Below are 19,142 nucleotides of genomic sequence, written 5' to 3' on the forward strand. Positions count from 1 at the left end.
GGCGTTTATGGAGGTTCAACTTTCGGGGCGGGCTATGGAGGGGAATTGTTTGCGGTCTTTTACCTTTGTATGGGGGTAAATGGGCGTGTATGGCTTCCTCTCTCTCTCTCTCTTCGAGATCATCATTGTGTCAACGCCGTGGTGCGTTTGGGATTTCTAGCCTGGTCTTTTGATGATGATGGTGATGATGACGATGGGGGATGGAAGGGAAGATGGATGAGATGGAGGGGTGATGCTAGGGAGAAAGGGGTCCTAAAAAGAATGGTGTTTTTCTCCATATTATTCTTGTGTCATCTTATTGTGCTGTGATGCCAGTGATGTTCAGTTGTTCAGGATAAGAGCAGAGTACTCTTTCCGCTGAAATATGTTATCATTCGCTTGGCTACTGCCTTCAATTCGTGTATGCTGATACTCAAATCACTTTTCCCCTTACTTATCCGCCACCGACCTATACCCTCAAGATGCAAAACCTGTCCTCGCTTTAGCGATACACAGAACCATGTCCATATCCATCACCGCGACCAAAGCTACCACCACGACGACCAAAGCTACGACCACCACGACCACCTCCACGACCACCTCCACGACCTCCACGACCGCCACGACCGCCACGACCGCCACGACCGCCACGACCGCCATTACCACCACCGAAACTACCACCTTGACGACTAACAGGGCGATAGGAATCATAATGGTACTGCTGAACATGGCTGCTGGTGTATCCAGCCTCGTACCTGTTGGCCCCATAGTGCTCACCGTGACCACCCTGTCCGTATTCATACCCATATCGAGGTCCATATCCAGACTCAGATTCATGACCGTAGTCCCCAACACGTCCATGACCATATCCAGACCCAGACCCAGATGCATGTCCGTAGTCTCTCACACCACCACCACGTGGCTCACCACGCGCCTCGTATGCTTCAAGATGATTATACGGCTCATGGAACTCACCACGCAACTCGCCACATGAAGCATACGGCTGTGGCTGCGGTGCTGTAGGAGGCTCTGCGTTTGCTACCGGGGCAGGCGTCGGTTCCCTAACCGGAGACAGGAGAGCGCGGAGGTTTGCTGTTGTAAGAGGCAACGCGAGAGACTGGTCGTTGGTTGTCGTCGTCGTTGGAGTCAAGACAACTCCACGTGCTGTTGCCCTCTCCTCAGCCTTCTTGATCCCCATCGTGAACGCTTCACCTATAAGGTCCTGCATAGCGACAAACGGGAAGGTAAAGATATGTTGAAGTCGGATCTTATACTCCATTGTGACTTCCTCGGTGTCCATGTTGATATTTAGGTGTGACCGCTTCTTGTTCCCACTGTCCATGTCTTGCACCGACGTCGATGTGGTGATGTTCTCGTCCATAGGCCTAGTCTTGAATTCGCCCTTCTCCCTCCACTCCATCAATGAAAGATAGTCCAGGTTCTGTGGTCCATATGGCTTAAGCGGCACCTGGAGCACGCGCGACAGTGCCTGGGTGTGCAAGACGTTGAACTGCAGCGGCGGGTTAAACGTATCGCGTACACTCTTGTACCAAGCCAGACACTCGGTGAGTACTCGAGCGTCGAGTCCCGAAGGGAAATGACGCAGACCGCGCAAAAGATCATCGTACAACGGTATAGTAAACGTGCCGATGCGGTCTACAACAGATTTGCCCGGCTCAATATGTGTCATAGAGAGGTCAGGGTCGAGTCGGCCTTTGTAGGAATTGAGCTTGAACTCAGGGTACACGACCTTTGCTGCGTCTCGCTGATAAAGATTCATCTTGCCGGCGCTGATGTGATGGTCTGCGGGACCGCGAAAGAAAGCCTACATAGGACAGAGGTGGTTAGCTGTGGTCTTCGAGGAGGGGGTAGAGGGGAGATGTGTGTAGAGAAACTGTTACTTACTTGCATGCCTATGAAGTCGATACCACGGTAGTCATTGTCTGTCAGCCGGAGCATCATGCCCTTCCAGCGGATGTGATGAGGGTAGTACGCCATGACTTCCTTGGCAGACATAGGGATACCAGGAGGGAAGATGGCGCCGATGGACACAGCGTCGTTGTACCAGCCGTATCGAGGATCAAATTCTTTGGCATCCGCATATTGTGTTTGGAGCCCGTTGTACACGTCAACCATGTTGAAGTGTTCAGTTTCGTCCACCCAGGTTCGTTCGAAGGGAGGAATGTATGACGTGCTCATGGTGTCTGCAGTATGTGGTGTGACTAGCGCATTGGAGGTGTCGGACATCCTGGAGCTTGCGGGAGGGTTGAACGTCTCTGCGGTGAAGCCCGGTGCTTGGGTGTAGGTGATGGGAAGGTAGCTGGTGCTTTGCACGTAGTGTAAGTATTGACTAGAAGGAAATGCAGTATGTGGTGTAGTGCTGTAGTGGTAAACAAAGTAGTAAACGAAGAGGTAAACAAAGTGGGGAGAGCGCAGTGGTGTAGCGGCAAACGAAGAGGGGAACGAAGAGGCGAGCGAAGAGGCGAGCGAAGAGGTGAGCGACGAGGTGAGCGACGAGGTGAGCGAAGAGGTAAACGAAGAAGCGAACAAGGTAAACGAAGGGGTGAGCGACAAGGTGAACAAAGAGGTAAACAAAGAGGTGAACAAGGTAAACGAAGGGGTAGACAAAGTGGGGAGAATAGAAGCCAAATAGTCGCACTGTGGACCACTTGCAACATACTTACTGGCGCTTTACGCGTGGTGTAAAGATTGATTAGAAGGGAATGCAGCATGTGGTACAGGTATAACGGTGCAGTGGTGTAGTAGTAAACGAAAATAAAGTACGTAGAAGAGAAGCCAAAGCGATGATGTACTAGCAATTATGACTCCAGTTCCGTCGCGAAAGGTCATTCAGTGATTGCGCAGATTGTGGACTGTGCGGTGATTATGCGTGGAATATTGAAGTGAGAGAGAGAGTCCAAGCACGAAAACTTGCCGGTACAGTGGCGAATTGCTGTAGATTGGCTATTTCCATCATCAGCCCTCTCTCCGTGTTCTTTTATCAGGAGAACTCGAGATTCGATGCAAACCATCTTTGATATTTGGTTCAAGGTGCGGGTATAGGGCCTCGCGTTTAGAGTATCACCGTCATTATCAACTGCATAGGTAGAATTATCATAATCAACGAGCTTCACAAAAGATTAAAGAGAGTCTGATAGTCACTAAATTAACCGGAATGACAAGAAATACTGAATTTGAGATAGATATGGACAATGCAGAGACTCTTTGACATGTACCTACAACAGAGAAACAGAGAAGACTATGAGTAAAGACCAGAAACTCATCCCAAAGACATGTATAAAGATATGACATGAAGAAACAAATTGCCATAACCTACATTCCATACTTTGGCATTGGCAGAATCTCTCCTCTATGTAGATGGCGAAGCAAAACATTTGTGGACATCTGGTTGTAACCAACCATAATAGCTGCATGATGAGATTCAATTAGCCAACCCCAGATACTAAGATTCATCTAACTACGCGATCTGAATAATGGCGCTCAAAGTCCAAGACATGTAGTGTGATAAGCAACCCCGGATCCGCACTCCGCAATCTGCCATCTCCACGCTTAACTACTTACGTCATCCAGCTTACTCCCTTGAATATCCGCCCGACGCACATCCATCTCCATCTCCATCGCGCAACTCCAACCCACTACATAAACATCCAACACTCCCTCCTAATCTTCCAAAAACCCAGCCAATCCCCCCCCTATACCCACCAAAAATGTCCACCAAATCCACCCCAACCCTCACCCTAACCGGTGCGCGCCTCGCCCTCGCAGCCGCCGAAAAGCGCGCACTCGAAATCGGAATCCCTATGAATATCGCCATCGTAGACGCGTCGTGCCACCTCCTCGCCTTTGCGCGCATGGAAGGCGCAAAAATAACGTCCATCAACACGGCCATCGACAAGGCCTTTACCGCGGCAGGACACCGCGTGCCAACGTCGGTTTACAAAGAGAATGTGTGGCCGGGCGGACCTGCGTACGGCATTAACCACAGTAACGGGGGCCGCTTTATGACGATTGGCGGGGGTGTGCCGATTATGGAGGGGGGCGTTGTTGTGGGCGCGATTGGGTGTAGTACGGGGTTGCCGAGTCAGGATGAGGATGTTGCGAAGAGGGGGGGTTGAGGCTGTGGAGAAGGGGTTTGGGAGGGCGAAGTTGTGAGGGAAGCATGTTTGGGGGGCTTTTTTGATAGTTGTGTGTAGGAAGTTTTGCTCTTTTTGTTACTTTGTCACGTGCGTGCATGTGTGTGAGATAACGTTGTGTTGGTGTAGGATGCTATATAGCTGTGAATGATATTCCCTCATGTACAGATCTCGATACAATCTATCCGATGGTCGTCCAGCAAGTTTCCATTGCGCTTATTCGATATAATAGCCACTTCGTGTCCTCTAAGATGGCTTCTGGCACTGCGAATAGTAGTCATCAACCTTGATGCACAACAAGCCCTGAACACACGCCGTTGATCCCTGCCAAGTTAGTCCACCACACTGATCGTACAGCTGGACTGGTCCTGTAGCTGCCGGCGCAGAAGGCCTCGTCGTAGTCGTACGTCTCGTGCGAGTTGGCAGTGCAGGACGAGTAGTAGACGTTGGCTTGGGTGTGTTTTGTGGTGGCGAGGTAGTGGAGGTTTTCTGAGTTGCGGTGGGAGGCTGGCATTGAGAATACCCTATTGCATTACACGTTAGTCCATGGAAGACTAATTGTGCACCCAGCGAAGTAACTACTTACATTCATCGACGCGTACACATACGGAATCCTTACATCTTGTAGGTCCTGTCCAGCCGTTGCCTCCGCATTGGTCGTAGGGAAGACCAATTGTAGGCGTAGCGCTAGCTGCTGTCGTCGTTGTAGGAGTTGTCCGTGTACTGGCTGGATCCGCAAGACAATAGTACGAGTTCTCGTCGACGTATGTGCATACGGTACCTCCCACACAGCGTGTAGGTCCCTTGTAAGATTTTCCGCCGCATTGGCCGCCTGGCTGTACGGTACCAGAAGACAAGGGCGCAGACGTCGTTGGAGTAGGCGTAGGCGTGTTCTTTCCTGGAAGTGGGTCGTCGTTACGTCGGCATCCAGATACAGAAGATAGAGAGCCTGGACACTTTGTCTTTTCCCAAGTTATGCTTGGGTTGTCTGCGCCGCGGAACCAGTCGAAGCGCCAGTAGCATCCAGCTTGTAGGTTGGTGGGAAGGGCATCGCAGTCATCGCGATGGGCGACGCCGCCGTAGTCTTGGCCCCATATGTCCTGGCTAGAATATTGTTTGGTACAGCCCTTGGTTGAGCCTTGTCCGCCACCTGGGATGGCGATGTTGAATTGGTCGTCTCCGAGGTCGTCGCCTGTGCTGGTCACTTGAACGATCATCTTCTTGCCATTGACGGGACCGGACGTGAACGTCAGCCTGCGGAGATGTTAGTTTTTAGCTCTAACATAAGGGATTGGAGTCATACGAGTAGCAAGAGCAGCACCAAGCACTCTCGTTCGAAGCTGCGAGATTGACGGCTGCAAAGCCATAGGCTAGATCGTTACTCGCAGCCCAAGGGCTGAGGTCTGAGCACTCGAACGATCCACCTCCGCTATCGCACCCATCACGTCTGTTGTAGTTGTCGAGAAGATTATCACTCGCGTCGCAGGTCAAGACTGGCTTATCGACGAGGGCTTTACCGGGCCACGAGCAGGAGTTCTTGCAGCATGACCACTGACGAGTAGTGGTTCCAGTGCCTTGTATCGCGCTTCCGATACCGTAGGCACCTGTGAACAGGGTAGAAATGAATACTGTGAAGAAGAAAAGCATGATGATGCTGATATTGAGTTGATGAGAGTAAGTATGTTGGAGTGACGAAGTTTGGTCTTGAGCGACCGAGTATATATACTCATTTTCAGATCGCCACCTTGTGAATTTGGTGTTGCATGCGATGGGCCTCAGATCTGCCAGCTGAGCTGTGCGATACTGCGGGTTGTCTTAACAGATCTTCAGTATATCCAGGTACTTGATTGGAAAGACGGGACCTTTGTTGCTTCAATCTACAGAGCGTGCTACCACAGTATTGCCAAGAAGCGATACATGAGCTTGTCGACTTCAAGACAGTTGCAACCACATCAGTATTGCCAAGGAATAATGCGTGAGCCTCTCGTTCACATGGACAGCTGAAACTATATTGACATTTGTATTCGGTGGTGCGTAAAGTACCGTTAGGTCGCTCGCTGCGTTGTCTCCAGTCCAAAGGCCGGATAATAAACAACACTCCTAGCATAACCATGTGTTGAAAAGGTACCCGCGATTGTAGTAGGGAGCAAAGAGACCTGCCTCGCCTCTGCATGACTTAGCACCAGTCGTTTACTCTACTTCCTCATATCCTTACGATAAGATTGATTACCCTCGTGGCGGGCCGCAGGATCACGATTGCTGCCGATGGGTCGTAGGTCTGGAACCAACAAACGGGTTGTCGGGACGCCAGGAGTAGGAGTCCCTCTCGATCTCATCTCCCCCGTCTGCCATTGGCCCTATCAATAGCACCAGATCGATCTTCAGAGATTTCAATCAGACCATGCACTTAATCAATCTTGAAAATCGCTTCGCGAATACTGCCTTGTTGAGCGTCAGATGGCTTTATACGGTCGGCCTCTCCATACGGTCATATAACCTAGAAGTTAAACTAATATGCCAGGCTCGATCCACTGGACGGCGGGGACCGAAGCTCGTGTCGTGGCCGAAATCCCACACTGCTCGGTTCGAGCTGACCCCAGGCATGATGCTGATCTATCGGCCAATTACTCGCAGCGATCTACGATCAACCGAGCGGCTGGTGATCTCTTCAATCTGGCATGGGCGTAATCCGAGCTCTTTCATCCCGTTAATAGCAGACCCTGAGTGTGTTCCTCTAAAGCGCGGTACGCGAGTGCACATAGCCGGCGTTGGCTCCAATATGGAAGAAGGCGTGTGTAGTCGGGCGAGGCCAGGAGAAGAAACGGCTCAGATTCTGCTCGCCGAGCAGGCACATGACTAGATGAAGAAAACATCGCAACTCAGCCGGACTTTGAAGTGGCACGCGGTGGATGATAAGCGGCAAGTGTCTCGGTGGAACAGCCGTGGAGGTATCAAAGCCCCTAGGCAGGGCTTAGTGGGGGCGACGTCGGGCATTTCCCGGCGCTAGGGCCGGAGTTACGAGGTACTCGTGCAAACAACGTGTTCAAGGTTTGGCAAGACGCCACGTGATGCCACTTCTGGGGAAGCTTAGCCTGCCTCTCAGAATCTTCCATTTCCGCCACCAGATGTGTAAGGGTCTTTGATTGCAGTTCTGAATATTCCCCATGCAAGGTTGTGTCAGCCGTACCTGTCACTCGCAACGGCCCCCGCCATGGACGACACTCCACGCGCACCGCGCGCTTCTTCGAGTCAGGGCAACCCTGGCTTTGTGTGGGATTGTCGATCGTCTATACTGTATCCAAGCTAGGCCGCGCTGTGAAGGATTTTCTCTCCTTCCGTCGGACGCTGATATGGCCAATCACGAGACTGCGCCTCTCCTTCCATTGGTCGCGCCACGGCAAGCATACCGCTTTATCACAAACGTCAAACATGGCAGGCTGGTCGAGCAAAATACTTACGTGTCGGACCGTTTTCGTCAGAAATATCACAGAGAAGTATGCTTCAGGCTTCATTACTAGGTAGCGTTGGACCCTGCCGCGTCACGCTGCATATTAGTTGCAACCTGCACTCCTTTTCCCTCCATAAATCCAGTGTACAACCTCGGCACAAACCTAAACTTCCTTTCTAGGATCATCGACGCCGCACAATTGTGTATACATCGCTATACGAGCATCTTACTGGTATTCCCCCGCTCACGCTATATCTCCCTTGCCAAGTTAGAACATCATGGCGGGCATCATGTGCTGCTGGGCAAACGTCAACAAGGAGGCTGCGAAATGGTACGAAGAGGAGTGGGTCCCACGCATGCGCAACCCAAATATTGCACACAGCATACATTGCGAGGTCACGGCGAGTGGCATGGAGAATGAGCCAGTGGGCAAGCTCGACTCGCCGTGGCCATACATGACCATTTACGAAGTGAGCAATGTCGACCAAGCAAACAAAGATATGGCAGACAAAACCTACAGTCCACCTGATAACGTCCTCGCCGGAGCTCTCAAGGAGGCGCGCTTCGACGTCCGAACCTATCGCGAGGTGAAGCGATGGCAGGATGAAGAGTGGGAAGGTGAGGGTGGTAGTGGTAAGATGTCAGGTCCGGTCGAAGGGGGTGCCGGACTAATGCCTCCAGAAGATATCGAACATGTTGCGAGTGTGGCGGCAATGGAATGGCGCGTTCCCGCCGACAAAGAAGAAGAGGTTCTAAAGTACTACATGGAAGTTGTCGGCCCCACGATAGCCAGTTCCCCGGATGTCTTGCGTTTCCGCCTTTTCACAGTCGACCGTGCGGCAAGCATCAACGGCAGCTCGTACGTGGAAAAAGACAGCAAACAACTACACAAATACTTTACCCTAGTTGAACTAGAGTCGGAGGAATGGCCCTGGGATGTTGTTGTTGAACTTGCAGAAGACGAAAATTGGAAGAACTATTTTGACACACAGGCGGTCGTGGTGAGTATCACAGGTGTTGTTAATTTCCTGGCAACAGCTAACGTGAATATAGAAATGGCAACTAAGTCACTACTTGGTCACGCAAGCAAATCACAAGCACAACGCCAAATCTCCTTTCCACGAGTAAGGATTAGGGATTTAAAAGAGGTTAAAGAATTCAGTCAGCACGCATGTCGGACCGGCACGCGGGGAGGGGCGGACCGTCTCATTTCTCATCGAACCTTGTGTTATTACCCCACTTCCGCAATATAGAACTATCGACTCGTCTCACGACAATTACAACATCAACATACGCGCAAAAACTGTCTAATCTATATTAACATGCATCTGGGTCTGACACCACCGTCGCACAATAAACAACCTATCCGCATCGCCCAGTTCGCGACACTCTGCTTCACCTAAACTCCTCACCTCCTCCGCCGGATCCTCCTTCTTCGAAGCGCCAATCTTCCGTATAGATCTATACAGACCAAGGGACGAGTAGCTCACAAGTCCGGAAACGCCTAATGTCAACGTCAGTTATTCGTCCGAAAAGAACATGTATCCACAGAGTGCAGACTTACCAGCCGTGGGCTTACACACAACATTCGCAACCCCCGTTGCCAGCCCCGTCCCAGATCCAATAACCCCATTCTTTTCCGCGCCATCGATCTGCTTTGCAACAATATCCTTGATTCCATCCCCTATCCCGTGCCCAAAGCTCTTCGCACTGACCACCAGTCCGCTCCGCAGGCCCGTCACCGTCTCATACTGCCGCACCTCTTCGCCGTACGTCTTGGGGAAATTGTGGAACCCGCGTGTAACCCCCTCCATAATTAGCAAGGGGCTTTTGAGACTTGTCGTTACTACTTTTCCGAGTCCTTTGGCCGTGCCTAGAGCGACTCGACCAGACGCACGGGCAACGCCTTTGGCCCTGCTGCCGGTAGACGAGGCATCGGGGTTGACGGTGCTGTGCCGGTGACTGATTTGTTTACCCAGTGTCACGGGCCCGGCAATAAGACCGGAGATGATACCATCTGCGACGTCGTAGCAGCCGACTAAAACACCCGAAAGAGGATCTGTAGGTTCGCGATTTGTACCGGGGCCTGTGGCTATGGTTATACTAGCAAAAAAAATCGTCAATAACTTTTCGCATGGCAAGCACCAAGGTTTTTTCGAACTCACAGTTGCATATCTTTCGCCTTGAGTAATCCCTCTTTCGTCAACACCGCACCCGCCAAAGCTGAAAGCGCCATGTTCTTCCGCTTCACTAGCCACACAGCAGGCCGGTCCTGCAACACACTACATACGCGCACGCAATCTAGAATCGCATGTGTGGATGCAGTGGGATCACTGAGAGACCGGGTATGTATCGGCCTGTCCAAACGCGGTATATCCGCTCGTGTTGGTGAAGAAGCTTCATGTACACTGACAACTTCGCTTTGCTGCGGTTGGCTGGATTGGCTGTTTCTCGCAGGACCTGCTTCGGATCGCGCGGTGTGTTCTTGTGGTAGTTGGCTAGAACAGGCCTGGTACGATGGCGAGCCATCTTGGCTTGAGGTTGCTTTCGAGGGCCGCACTACTTGCACGTCTACGGAGCGTTCGCCGTTTGAAGCCGTTTGGGTGTAGGATGGGACGTCGGAGGTGTAGAGATCGGAGTGGGATTCTGTAGGTGTTGGTGGCGTGGTGGTGGTATGTGGTTCCGCATGTGTTTGTATGTGATTTCCTGTATGCACTGAGGAGGGGATATCTTGGGACCTGGTTAGCGCCATTCATCTACTAGAAGAAAGGAAGCAATGCTTACCTTGGATATTTCGCTCGCTTACAGCTTCATATTGCGTGGGTGGTTCTTCGGGTATCGCCTGCAACACGAAGGCATGGTTTCCTATACCCTTGGATTAGCAACATTCCCCAGATAGAATGGACACCCAAATCGTTAAATACCTTCACCACCTCTTCCCCCATTATCCACAACACCACCATCCCGCGCCGGCACCTCCTCAGACGTAACCATCTGCGCAGCCGTCATCTCTCTCCCTCTATCTCGTACCCGAACCCTCAAAATCCCAATACCAACTCTCTCAACCACAAATCCCAATTAGCTTGCTCCCTCAAACTGACTTTCTCAACGTCGTATCTGTTCTTCCTTTCTTTTTGCCTGAAGTACACAGATTCTAAACTCCAATCTTTTTAAGAAAAAATGTCCCAAAGCCAACAGCGAACAAAAAACCCCTCTCTCAATATATGCATGCCATACCTACAACCACGACCGCTCAGCCTCAAAAACCTCGTTGGTCGCGTCGGCAGCCTGATTACTCGGGTCCCGAACCTACGGCATTGAGCTTTGTCGATCAATTCTGCGTAAGCGCGCTTGACTAAAATAAGGCATGGGTGTGGGGAGGGGACCTTGCTGCGCCTGGATATCTGGATAGTGAACGGGAGTCTTGGTTTGCCGGGGGTAGGGGGATATGGTGATGGAGATAGTGATGGTGTGAGGGAGGTATGAGGATTTAACAAGTGTGTTTTTGTTAGATCGGGGGAATTTTGCGTCTTGCGCATATCGTTAACTACATGAGGATGGAGTATTCGCACATCTGCTTCCGACATCTTTCTAATCCGCAAAAAACTAGTTTCTACGAACTCCTATCTTCGCAATCACATCGTCCTGTTTCTCTGAGAAGGAAAGAGAGAGGGCTAGTTGACAAGTGTCGGTTTTACCTGCAGCTAGCGTCGGAATCCTTGTTCGTATCTCGTATCTCGTATTGCACAAATTCGTATATCGTATTACTGTCGCACTGACATTATACAATACTACTACTCCTACTCCTACTGCATCTATCCAACCCCAAAACAACCTCTACCTAAACACCTATGCACCCTAACTTTTTAAACGGCAAACATCTCCCGAACGCACCCTTCCGTACCCATTTCCACTCTCACCAGCCCTCAGTGTGTCGATTTCCCCCGGTAGTTCAACGCACTCCAGGGCTGCGCGCTATTCTTCTCGGACGACCACCTTTCAAATGGGGACTCGGTGGGTTTGCTCTCGCTTTCTCCTGTCTGACGCGGGTTGGTTTGCGGAGAGCTTGTCAGGAACGGATCGGCCTGTGGTGGGTTGGTCTGTTTGCCGTCGACTTCGACCCATGCTCCAATACCCCTCAGAATCTCGGGGTTCTGGCTAGAAAGGATATGATCAGTAAACCTGCTTTATCGAGGGGGGAACATGATGTACCTCATATCTGCAATAGATATAATGGCGTCTGTTATATAAAATTGGTAGAGTTCAAGTCCGGTGTTCGTGTTCAACGTTTCAGGAGTATGCGATGAGATGAAATGAAATGAAATGAACTCTAGAAACTTAATCAATCTGTTGGCGTACTAGCAAGAGCTGTGGGTTTGTGATGGTAGCTTTCCTCCATTCTTGCCGAGAGTCTTATACCTATGTCATGGAAAGCAACAGCCTCACAAACAATGCCTTTATGGGACGAGACACTCCCGTGGAAACAATGAATAGCAGCTTTGTAAGACGGCCACTTTGTTTCCGGCTCTATAGCTTTCGGTATGGCCGGTGACTCGTGTCTTGACGATCACTGCGAAAGGATGTTACCGGCCTCTATGGTGTTTATCGGTCAAGGAGGGTACAGGAACAAAGGTGCATTAACAAAAAGGACCTTTTCTTTGTTTGCCACACAAGGCAAAAAGTGTAAGGCTACTCTGTTTCAAACAGCGGCTATACAGAAGTGGGGGCCGTGTTGGTGTTGCTTCGTGCAGCAGTGAAAGTCTGCCGCGTTTCGTACCTGAGCTGAGGCGCATTACTATTTGCGGTACGCAGGGATAATGTGATCTAAGACACTTGCATTTGATTGGCTGGAAGGCTTAAATGCCTCTGACGCATGAGCCTCTACCACTCTGCTCAGCCCATGGCCGCGTCAGGTAGGTACTCTGAGCTCCCGGAGTAGTCCTTCACTAAATCCTTTTCTTACAAACGCGCAGACGGATAGCACACAGCCGGCTTGCATTGGGAGGCCGCACAGAATACGGATTCAGCCTCACGGAGTGATAGAGCCGTGGCTTTTCATGTTCAGCTGATGCCGTCCGACCGCTGTTGGCACTCGGCTACCTGTGCCTCACAGGCACCCTGGCCGAGCAGATGCCAACACACCAACATTCAAACCCGAAACAGAGTCCGCCTGGTTTAGCGCAATGTAGTGATTGCAGCAATCGAAAAAGAGGCGACATACTCATTTCGACTCATTCTACCGATCAATGGGACGAAAATAAGCCGGCTCAAGAGGTGCTCGTCATCTTGGAAACCGATTTGCGATTGGGTACGTGTCTAGCACTGAAGGAGCGGGTGTGTGTATTATGCTAACTTGTACAGCGTGCGCAGGCTAAGGGATGGACGAAATGGCAAAGGATTGTAAAGAAGAGTCTAAGCGTAACATGGGAGGGAGTTTTGTATGCGGAGCATCAGCACCGTTTGGTGTTCGAAGGCAAGCAGACGGTCATCTCTAAAGTTGGCCGTGTAAAAAGAACGCGCGTCCCGACTATCGGGACAAAAGGTCTGCGGTCGATTTGGATTTCACCAACTCTGTTGCTCCTGGTAAGCTCAACGATACAAGGCTTGATGATATGTTGACAAGCCAGTGGAGATGAGTATTACACTTGTGCTCGACGACGTGGACGTTCACAGGTCTAGTAGTCATCGCGATTATATCAGGATTTTACGTCTTCGGATAATCTCTGATTAATTATTAGAGTCCTATCATACCACCCCATAACATCCAACCCACTACACAACACTACTACCCTCAAAAATCGTCTACATCTCCTACAAAAACATCGAAACCCCCATACAAACCAGCCATCTACACCACACGTCCGCAGAAAAAGCACAGGATACCAAGTTCCACCTACCTACCTTTCTCTCCTTCACCCCAGAACAACACCCTCCGTTTCCAGCATCTTTAGTCTGTAGTTACGAAAAAAGAAAAAAAAAGATTCGTTTGGAGTATATAACGATAACGATAACCAACACCTGCCCCCCCTCTACCCCTACCACTGCTGTCCTGTCTTTACTTTCTGACCTGCAGTCTCGTATACGAAATCCCACCACACACCACCACTACACCACCACGACCAAGACAAGCACAAATAAGCATCTCTCGTATAGAACTGTATATACGTACCTCTCACACAAACATCCACCTTACCGCACCGCGCGCCATCTTGATCTTAATCTTAATCCGAATGCCAATCACTAGCATTACTCTCGCCAAACTCACTCCTATAGCGCCTACAAGCCACACCGAAAAAAAACGTCAGAAAACCAATCCATTTCATCTAAAAAGAAATAGAGGGGAGGACAAAAAAACACACTTACTCGTCCCTTCCCCCCAGATTCACTCGACTCCCCTTGTTGCATACCCAACTTGCTCGCATCCAACTTGGCCAACCCACTCGCCCCCAACGTATCCCCAAGCGTATCCTCACCCCACGCCCCACTCTTCCCCTCGATCAAATTCCTCATCATATCCTTCAACTCCCTAACCTCCTTCCTCAACTCCCTGACCTCCAGCACGGCAGTATCAAACTCCACATTCGGCCTCGAAGCCTTGACCTTCTTATCCCAACCATCAGCCTCAAAATCACACCCTTCAAGAACCTGTTCCCATTCCATGGTGGTATCCTCGTCGTCCTCGCCGCGGCGCCGATTCTCTTTCACAACCCAAGCTTCCTGCTGCTCAAGCAGGGCGGTAACGAGGAGGAGCGGGGAGTAAATAACCGCCATGACCATGTCGTTTAGTTTATCGTAGCGGGCAGAGTCCATCCACCATTCAAACGGCAGTATGAGGAAGACCATTTCGATGAGGTTGAACGGGGCGATGAAGACGTTTTCGTCGGGTGCGCGGACGAATTGCATGGTTTTTTGCGAGAAGAGCGCCATGTATTCGTCGATTGCGTTTTCGGTAATGTCTTCGTAGGCCGAGTTGTAGAGGGCGATGAGGATGTTGAGCAGGATTACCATTACTACGAATGTGAAGATGTAGTAGAGGATTATTCCAAAGGGGGGCTGCAGTTTATCGTGGTTAGTGTGTGGTGTGGGATGGTGATGGGAGACGTTGGATACGTACGGAGAAGTTGTCGAAACCTTCAAATTCGGGGGACTGCATGACGGCGTTGAGCATGGCTTGGATGACGAACCAGGTGTCGTTTGCGAGCTGGTCGTCTGCAATATCCAGACCGATGAAAGCTTGGAAAAAGCCAACCATGACAACTAGTAGTAGCGCGAAGAAAATGAGCGACTCGCGCATCATAACTTTGAGTACCACAAGCATGGCGCCGAAGAAGCGGAAAGTGTCAAGGTACAAAAGAAGACGCATCCAGAACATGGGCGCAGTAAAGGCCAGGAAATCATAGCTCATCTTGTTCAGGGTCGTGCGTCTCGTGTCCTTTTCATCACTGACGGGATGTCCTAGAGCTACCATGCGCAACACAAAGGAGACGGTGAGCAGCGCATACAGGGTGCTGTTGAACATATTCCAGAAAGACAAGTAGTAGCGTCCGACCTTCCAGAACTTGTTCACCTCGTCGCAGATGAAGCCTAGGGTAAAGAGGTACAGCAGACCCTCGACAACATCGAGATCACCTGAGGGGTTGATGGTGTTGATAGCGCCGGTATAAAGACCCAGGTAGATGAGCGATAGTGCAATTTGCACCCAGTTCTGATATTTCGGCACGCGCATACGATCAGGGTCGAGATGCGCCCAATAGCTGGTGTTGGTCTTGTTCTCGTACGTGACGAACCTGCTGGGGTCTTCGTCATCCTGGACAATCCAACCGCGCCATAAGTAATTGATGCACTTTTGGTATCCGGACGATCCGATTACCGTCACGGCGTGGAGGTCGACGGCTTTCTCTACAGCGTTAGCGGGTGTAGTTGGCTCTCCGTCTATCAGAGTCGAATAGCGCTTGAGTAGGACCTCCTCAAACAAATAGGCGGTGTCCTCCTCAGCTTCGATCAAGCGCTTCGCCATGATCTCTGCCGCCACGGCGCGCACATTATGAAGATCTGCGTCCCATAGCTCGGCCGTAGCCTGTTTCTTAAACCACTTCTTGACCTGCAACAAGCAGAACACTACACAAGCATTGTGCTCGGGAGCTCCTGCCTGCTTCGCCGTCTCTAGCACCGCCGGGGTGATGATGTGACTATGCGCTTTGGTGATGTGCTCTTCCTCGAGCTCGCACGGAACGACTTGTTCGATCTGGTGCTTCAATCGCAGCGCTACTATGGTGACATCTTTAGGGTCGATAGGTGGGGGCGGAAGATAGTGTTCGCGGCGCGAGGTTGGCAAGACTGGCACATGTCAGTACTAGGAATGCATGACTGGTGACAGAACAGGGTTCCTACGCGCGCTCATCTCATCGTGCACTCTGTGCCTTCCATCGTGGCCGTCGGAATTAAACAACTCACTCCACCTCACCATAGTTGCGGTGTGGGTCGGCTTGCGCTTTGTGAAGCCGCGCGGACTTATCGAGCTTCGGATCTACCGTCGAGCTTCAGGAGCAACGATGAACAAGACAAGTACAGCAACACGCTGCAATGGTCAAGAATTAGCAACGGCAGAGTGAACAAAGCAGCTGCGAAGAACAAGAACAGGATAACCGGATCCTGGAATGCTTGGACCGGCAGGGTTCTTCCTGCTAGTGTGTTGGTGTTGGCTGACAGCTATCGACTCCACTCCGCCAGCGGCATCGCGCGCATCTCCCGCGCCAGTACCACGCGAGCCGGCCCTAGCTTCTCTTTCCCACTCAACACCATCCGGCATCACTACATGAACAAGGCAAGATGGGAATATATTCTTAATTAGCCCATCGGAAGCGGCTTTTTCTTCTTCTCAACTATCCTCATCTAAGCTGGAATGGGTGCCGGCCTGTCTGGATGCTGTACATGTCGAATTGACTTAACATTCAATTCCGTTGTGTCGACGCCTCAACGCCGGATGCCGGATGCCACTTTTGACCAAGGCCCGTTGTCATCATCATCTCTCATACAAAACACATCAATTGCTTAGTCGGCCTCGGCAACACCGCCCTCATCGCTCGTGCTCTCGTCCTCGTCACCGCTGACTTCTTGGTTCTCACGCTCACGCTTCTCCATGAGCGCGGCCAGCTCCGCGTCATCGTTCTCCGTGACGGCCTTGGGAGCCATCTTGACCTGGCAGTCGCCGCCTGCTTTTGAAATGTTCTCCTTGATGTCGACGATGGCTTGTTCGAGGCATGCGATACCGGCGTTCTTGTCGAGACATTGAGATGTGAGGACTGTGCAAGTTAGTGAATGATAGAAGAATCATCTGTTGTAATGTCATACCGTAAAGAGGCGGCGATACGAGCTTGACCTTGACCTGGTTGTCGGGTGTGTTCTTTGCCTCTGCGCATCGAAGGGCCGTCTTGACAGCGTCGATACCCTCGTAACCGAAGCAGGTGACTATGATTGTTAGTTAAGATATCCAAAATCAGTTCATCCTCCCACGTACCCTCAATGTCCGACCGCACTTTGGTGGGCTGCGGTGTCAGCCTCTTGCCAATGTAGCTCTGCAGCTCGTCCTTGACCACATCGTTGGGGAACGTGACATCATTCCAGACCTCGGGGTTGGTAATGCTGAGCTTGAAAGCATCAATCGAGTGTCCGTACTTCTTGTTCAGCGGCCAGCCGATGCTCTGGTAGATGTCCTCGATGGGCGTCTGTGTCTTCTCGGCAACGTGGCGCATAATGCTGTGCACCATCTTGGACTTGTTGTATCGCTCCTCGCACTTTACGATATCCTCAGGCGACACACGGCGCTTTGACAGATCAATGTAGCCCTTGTCCTTGTCCACACGGAGTACGACGACGACTTCGTTGCGACCAACTCGGATGAGCTTCTGGATGGATCGAATACGTCTTCGCGACAATTCTGACAACAGAATCATACCGTCGATGTTGTCTGCATTTATCAGCAAAATTCCTGATGCTCTCCTCATGCCCGAAACCCACCGTATTCCAACAGCTTGACGTATGCGCCCATCTCTGCAATTTGTTTGACATTGACCATGACAAAACTCTCCACCTCCGGGTACTTCTCCTCATAGAACCGGCAATTTGTTAGAGACATGTTGTGTGAATGTGCTCCTTCTCTCCTATGTGGTTTTTGGTGGAGTCGTTGGACTAGCTGTCAAGGAGGGGTCGCTTCGTATTGTTCTCGCGCGCCTGTCGGGAGTTTGCAGAATTCGTCGACGTGCACGGTTTGCGGGCGGCCGTTGATGTATCTCTCGGCAGTATGCGTCGTGTAGTTAGCGGAGACCGAGCAGAAGCGTCAAAGGTTGCAGTGACTCAACTGAAAGATTTACCCACTCGGGCTGTGTGGCACGCCGCCGCCGTGGGGCAAACAACGCTAGTCTAATTCGGGTATCGTGTCATCCATCGTCCCATCGTTCCGCAACCACATCTCAACCAAGGTGAATTCACATGCTGAAGAGGCTTAACCCTAAGAATATGACAAGATTGATATCATCAAGCAAGGACAAGAAAGACAAAAGAAGAAGAGCATGGATCATGAACTTGATTATCGAGCTATAATCGAATCTCATTATCTACATGTACCTGCATATCTGCATCATCAGGCCGAATCGTAGATCACCTGAAACTAAAACGCCTGGTATGATATCCGCCAGCCTGAAAAACAAGATCACACCGGAGTCCCATATTGGACGTACCCGATAAGATGGTGTGGGCGCTGGAAGCTCTAGATGCCGAAGACAGCCATGAGGGCACCGCCGAAGAGAGCAGCAGTGGCCATGTTGACAGCACCGGCGGCAGCAGTGAACTCGGGAGGTACAGTGTAGGAAGCACTGGCAGACTCACTGGCGCTAGCGACGCCGGTGCTAGTGGCCGGGGCTGCAGTCGTAGAGTTCAAGGGGTAAGGCACTGACATGGTCGGGCTGACGATCGTCGATGGGAAGCCAGTCGAGTTGGCGGTGCCATTGGCAGTGATAATGTGAAAGTGCGACGTGGGAACGATCATGCTAACTTGAATCTTGGAAGTCTTGAATGCTTGTCAACAGATCATTCGTAAGTAGTAGTTCAAGAGGGGATACTTACCATAGGCACAGAGGGCTCCACAGGGGTAGGCGGTCCAATGGGGTAGATGGTCATGTTTCCGGAATCAGAGGTCGAAGTCGAGGACACGGAGCCGATCGAAGTAGTCGGGGCAACATCAGTCGTGTCGGCAGCAGAGGACACTGCCGTGGACGCGCCCTCAGTACCACCGGGAGACTGCAGAGTGACCGTGACCGTGGGAGTAACCACCGTAGTGACCGTCTTGCAAAAAGAGTTAGAGGTCAACTCGATCGAAGTGTGAGTCACAGTCTCCACAGACGTGACGCACGGGGGCGCAGCCGAGTAATAAGTGCTCGAAAGCGCGACATTGAAGAGCGCGGTCGAGGCGACAAGGTACTTGAAGAAAGTCATTGCTGCTGTTTTTTCTCGGTTGTGAGCTTGAGAGTGTTTGGCAGTAATCAAAGGTGTAGCTTGAGGCTGCT

The 19,142-nt window shown here is 51.2% G+C and overlaps 9 protein-coding genes across 9 annotated transcripts; 2 read left to right on the plus strand and 7 right to left on the minus strand.

The window, feature by feature from the left end:
• Nucleotides 1-902: 902 nt before the first annotated feature.
• PtrM4_122900 (uncharacterized protein) lies at nt 903-3,333 on the minus strand (the record flags this gene model as incomplete). The annotated part of the gene is made up of 4 exons (XM_066108545.1): nt 903-921; nt 981-1,804; nt 1,885-2,305; nt 3,317-3,333. 4 exons carry the CDS (start codon nt 3,331-3,333, stop codon nt 903-905), a joined length of 1,281 nt encoding a protein of 426 aa, XP_065961730.1.
• A 374-nt stretch (nt 3,334-3,707) lies between these two features.
• PtrM4_122910 (GlcG, protein, involved in utilization glycolate and propanediol) lies at nt 3,708-4,115 on the plus strand (the record flags this gene model as incomplete). The annotated part of the gene is made up of 1 exon (XM_001935532.2): nt 3,708-4,115. The coding sequence occupies one exon, from the start codon at nt 3,708-3,710 to the stop codon at nt 4,113-4,115; it is 408 nt and encodes a 135-aa protein (XP_001935567.2).
• Nucleotides 4,116-4,379: 264 nt separating this feature from the next.
• PtrM4_122920 (glycoside hydrolase family 45 protein) lies at nt 4,380-5,780 on the minus strand (the record flags this gene model as incomplete). Its single annotated transcript, XM_066108546.1, has 3 exons — nt 4,380-4,657; nt 4,720-5,387; nt 5,437-5,780. The coding sequence occupies 3 exons, from the start codon at nt 5,778-5,780 to the stop codon at nt 4,380-4,382; spliced, it is 1,290 nt and encodes a 429-aa protein (XP_065961731.1).
• A 2,079-nt stretch (nt 5,781-7,859) lies between these two features.
• PtrM4_122930 (uncharacterized protein) lies at nt 7,860-8,709 on the plus strand (the record flags this gene model as incomplete). The annotated part of the gene is made up of 3 exons (XM_066108547.1): nt 7,860-8,214; nt 8,263-8,582; nt 8,635-8,709. 3 exons carry the CDS (start codon nt 7,860-7,862, stop codon nt 8,707-8,709), a joined length of 750 nt encoding a protein of 249 aa, XP_065961732.1.
• Nucleotides 8,710-8,888: 179 nt separating this feature from the next.
• Nucleotides 8,889-9,817, minus strand: PtrM4_122940 (uncharacterized protein; the record flags this gene model as incomplete). The annotated part of the gene is made up of 3 exons (XM_001935535.2): nt 8,889-9,085; nt 9,146-9,684; nt 9,747-9,817. 3 exons carry the CDS (start codon nt 9,815-9,817, stop codon nt 8,889-8,891), a joined length of 807 nt encoding a protein of 268 aa, XP_001935570.2.
• Nucleotides 9,818-11,507: 1,690 nt separating this feature from the next.
• On the minus strand, nt 11,508-11,798 carry PtrM4_122950 (uncharacterized protein; the record flags this gene model as incomplete). The annotated part of the gene is made up of 2 exons (XM_066108548.1): nt 11,508-11,739; nt 11,794-11,798. The coding sequence occupies 2 exons, from the start codon at nt 11,796-11,798 to the stop codon at nt 11,508-11,510; spliced, it is 237 nt and encodes a 78-aa protein (XP_065961733.1).
• Nucleotides 11,799-13,857: 2,059 nt separating this feature from the next.
• PtrM4_122960 (potassium ion channel Yvc1) lies at nt 13,858-16,048 on the minus strand (the record flags this gene model as incomplete). Its single annotated transcript, XM_066108549.1, has 3 exons — nt 13,858-14,634; nt 14,696-15,918; nt 15,973-16,048. The coding sequence occupies 3 exons, from the start codon at nt 16,046-16,048 to the stop codon at nt 13,858-13,860; spliced, it is 2,076 nt and encodes a 691-aa protein (XP_065961734.1).
• Nucleotides 16,049-16,632: 584 nt separating this feature from the next.
• PtrM4_122970 (SUI2, Translation initiation factor 2, alpha subunit (eIF-2alpha)) lies at nt 16,633-17,716 on the minus strand (the record flags this gene model as incomplete). Its single annotated transcript, XM_001935537.1, has 4 exons — nt 16,633-16,883; nt 16,933-17,049; nt 17,099-17,548; nt 17,599-17,716. 4 exons carry the CDS (start codon nt 17,714-17,716, stop codon nt 16,633-16,635), a joined length of 936 nt encoding a protein of 311 aa, XP_001935572.1.
• Nucleotides 17,717-18,346: 630 nt separating this feature from the next.
• PtrM4_122980 (Herpes-BLLF1 multi-domain protein) lies at nt 18,347-19,071 on the minus strand (the record flags this gene model as incomplete). The annotated part of the gene is made up of 2 exons (XM_001935538.1): nt 18,347-18,646; nt 18,703-19,071. 2 exons carry the CDS (start codon nt 19,069-19,071, stop codon nt 18,347-18,349), a joined length of 669 nt encoding a protein of 222 aa, XP_001935573.1.
• Between the last annotated feature and the right edge of the window lie 71 nt (nt 19,072-19,142).

The sequence above is a fragment of the Pyrenophora tritici-repentis genome, chromosome 6 (assembly GCF_003171515.1).
Source record: "Pyrenophora tritici-repentis strain M4 chromosome 6, whole genome shotgun sequence".
NCBI classification, from domain to species: Eukaryota; Fungi; Ascomycota; class Dothideomycetes; order Pleosporales; family Pleosporaceae; genus Pyrenophora; species Pyrenophora tritici-repentis.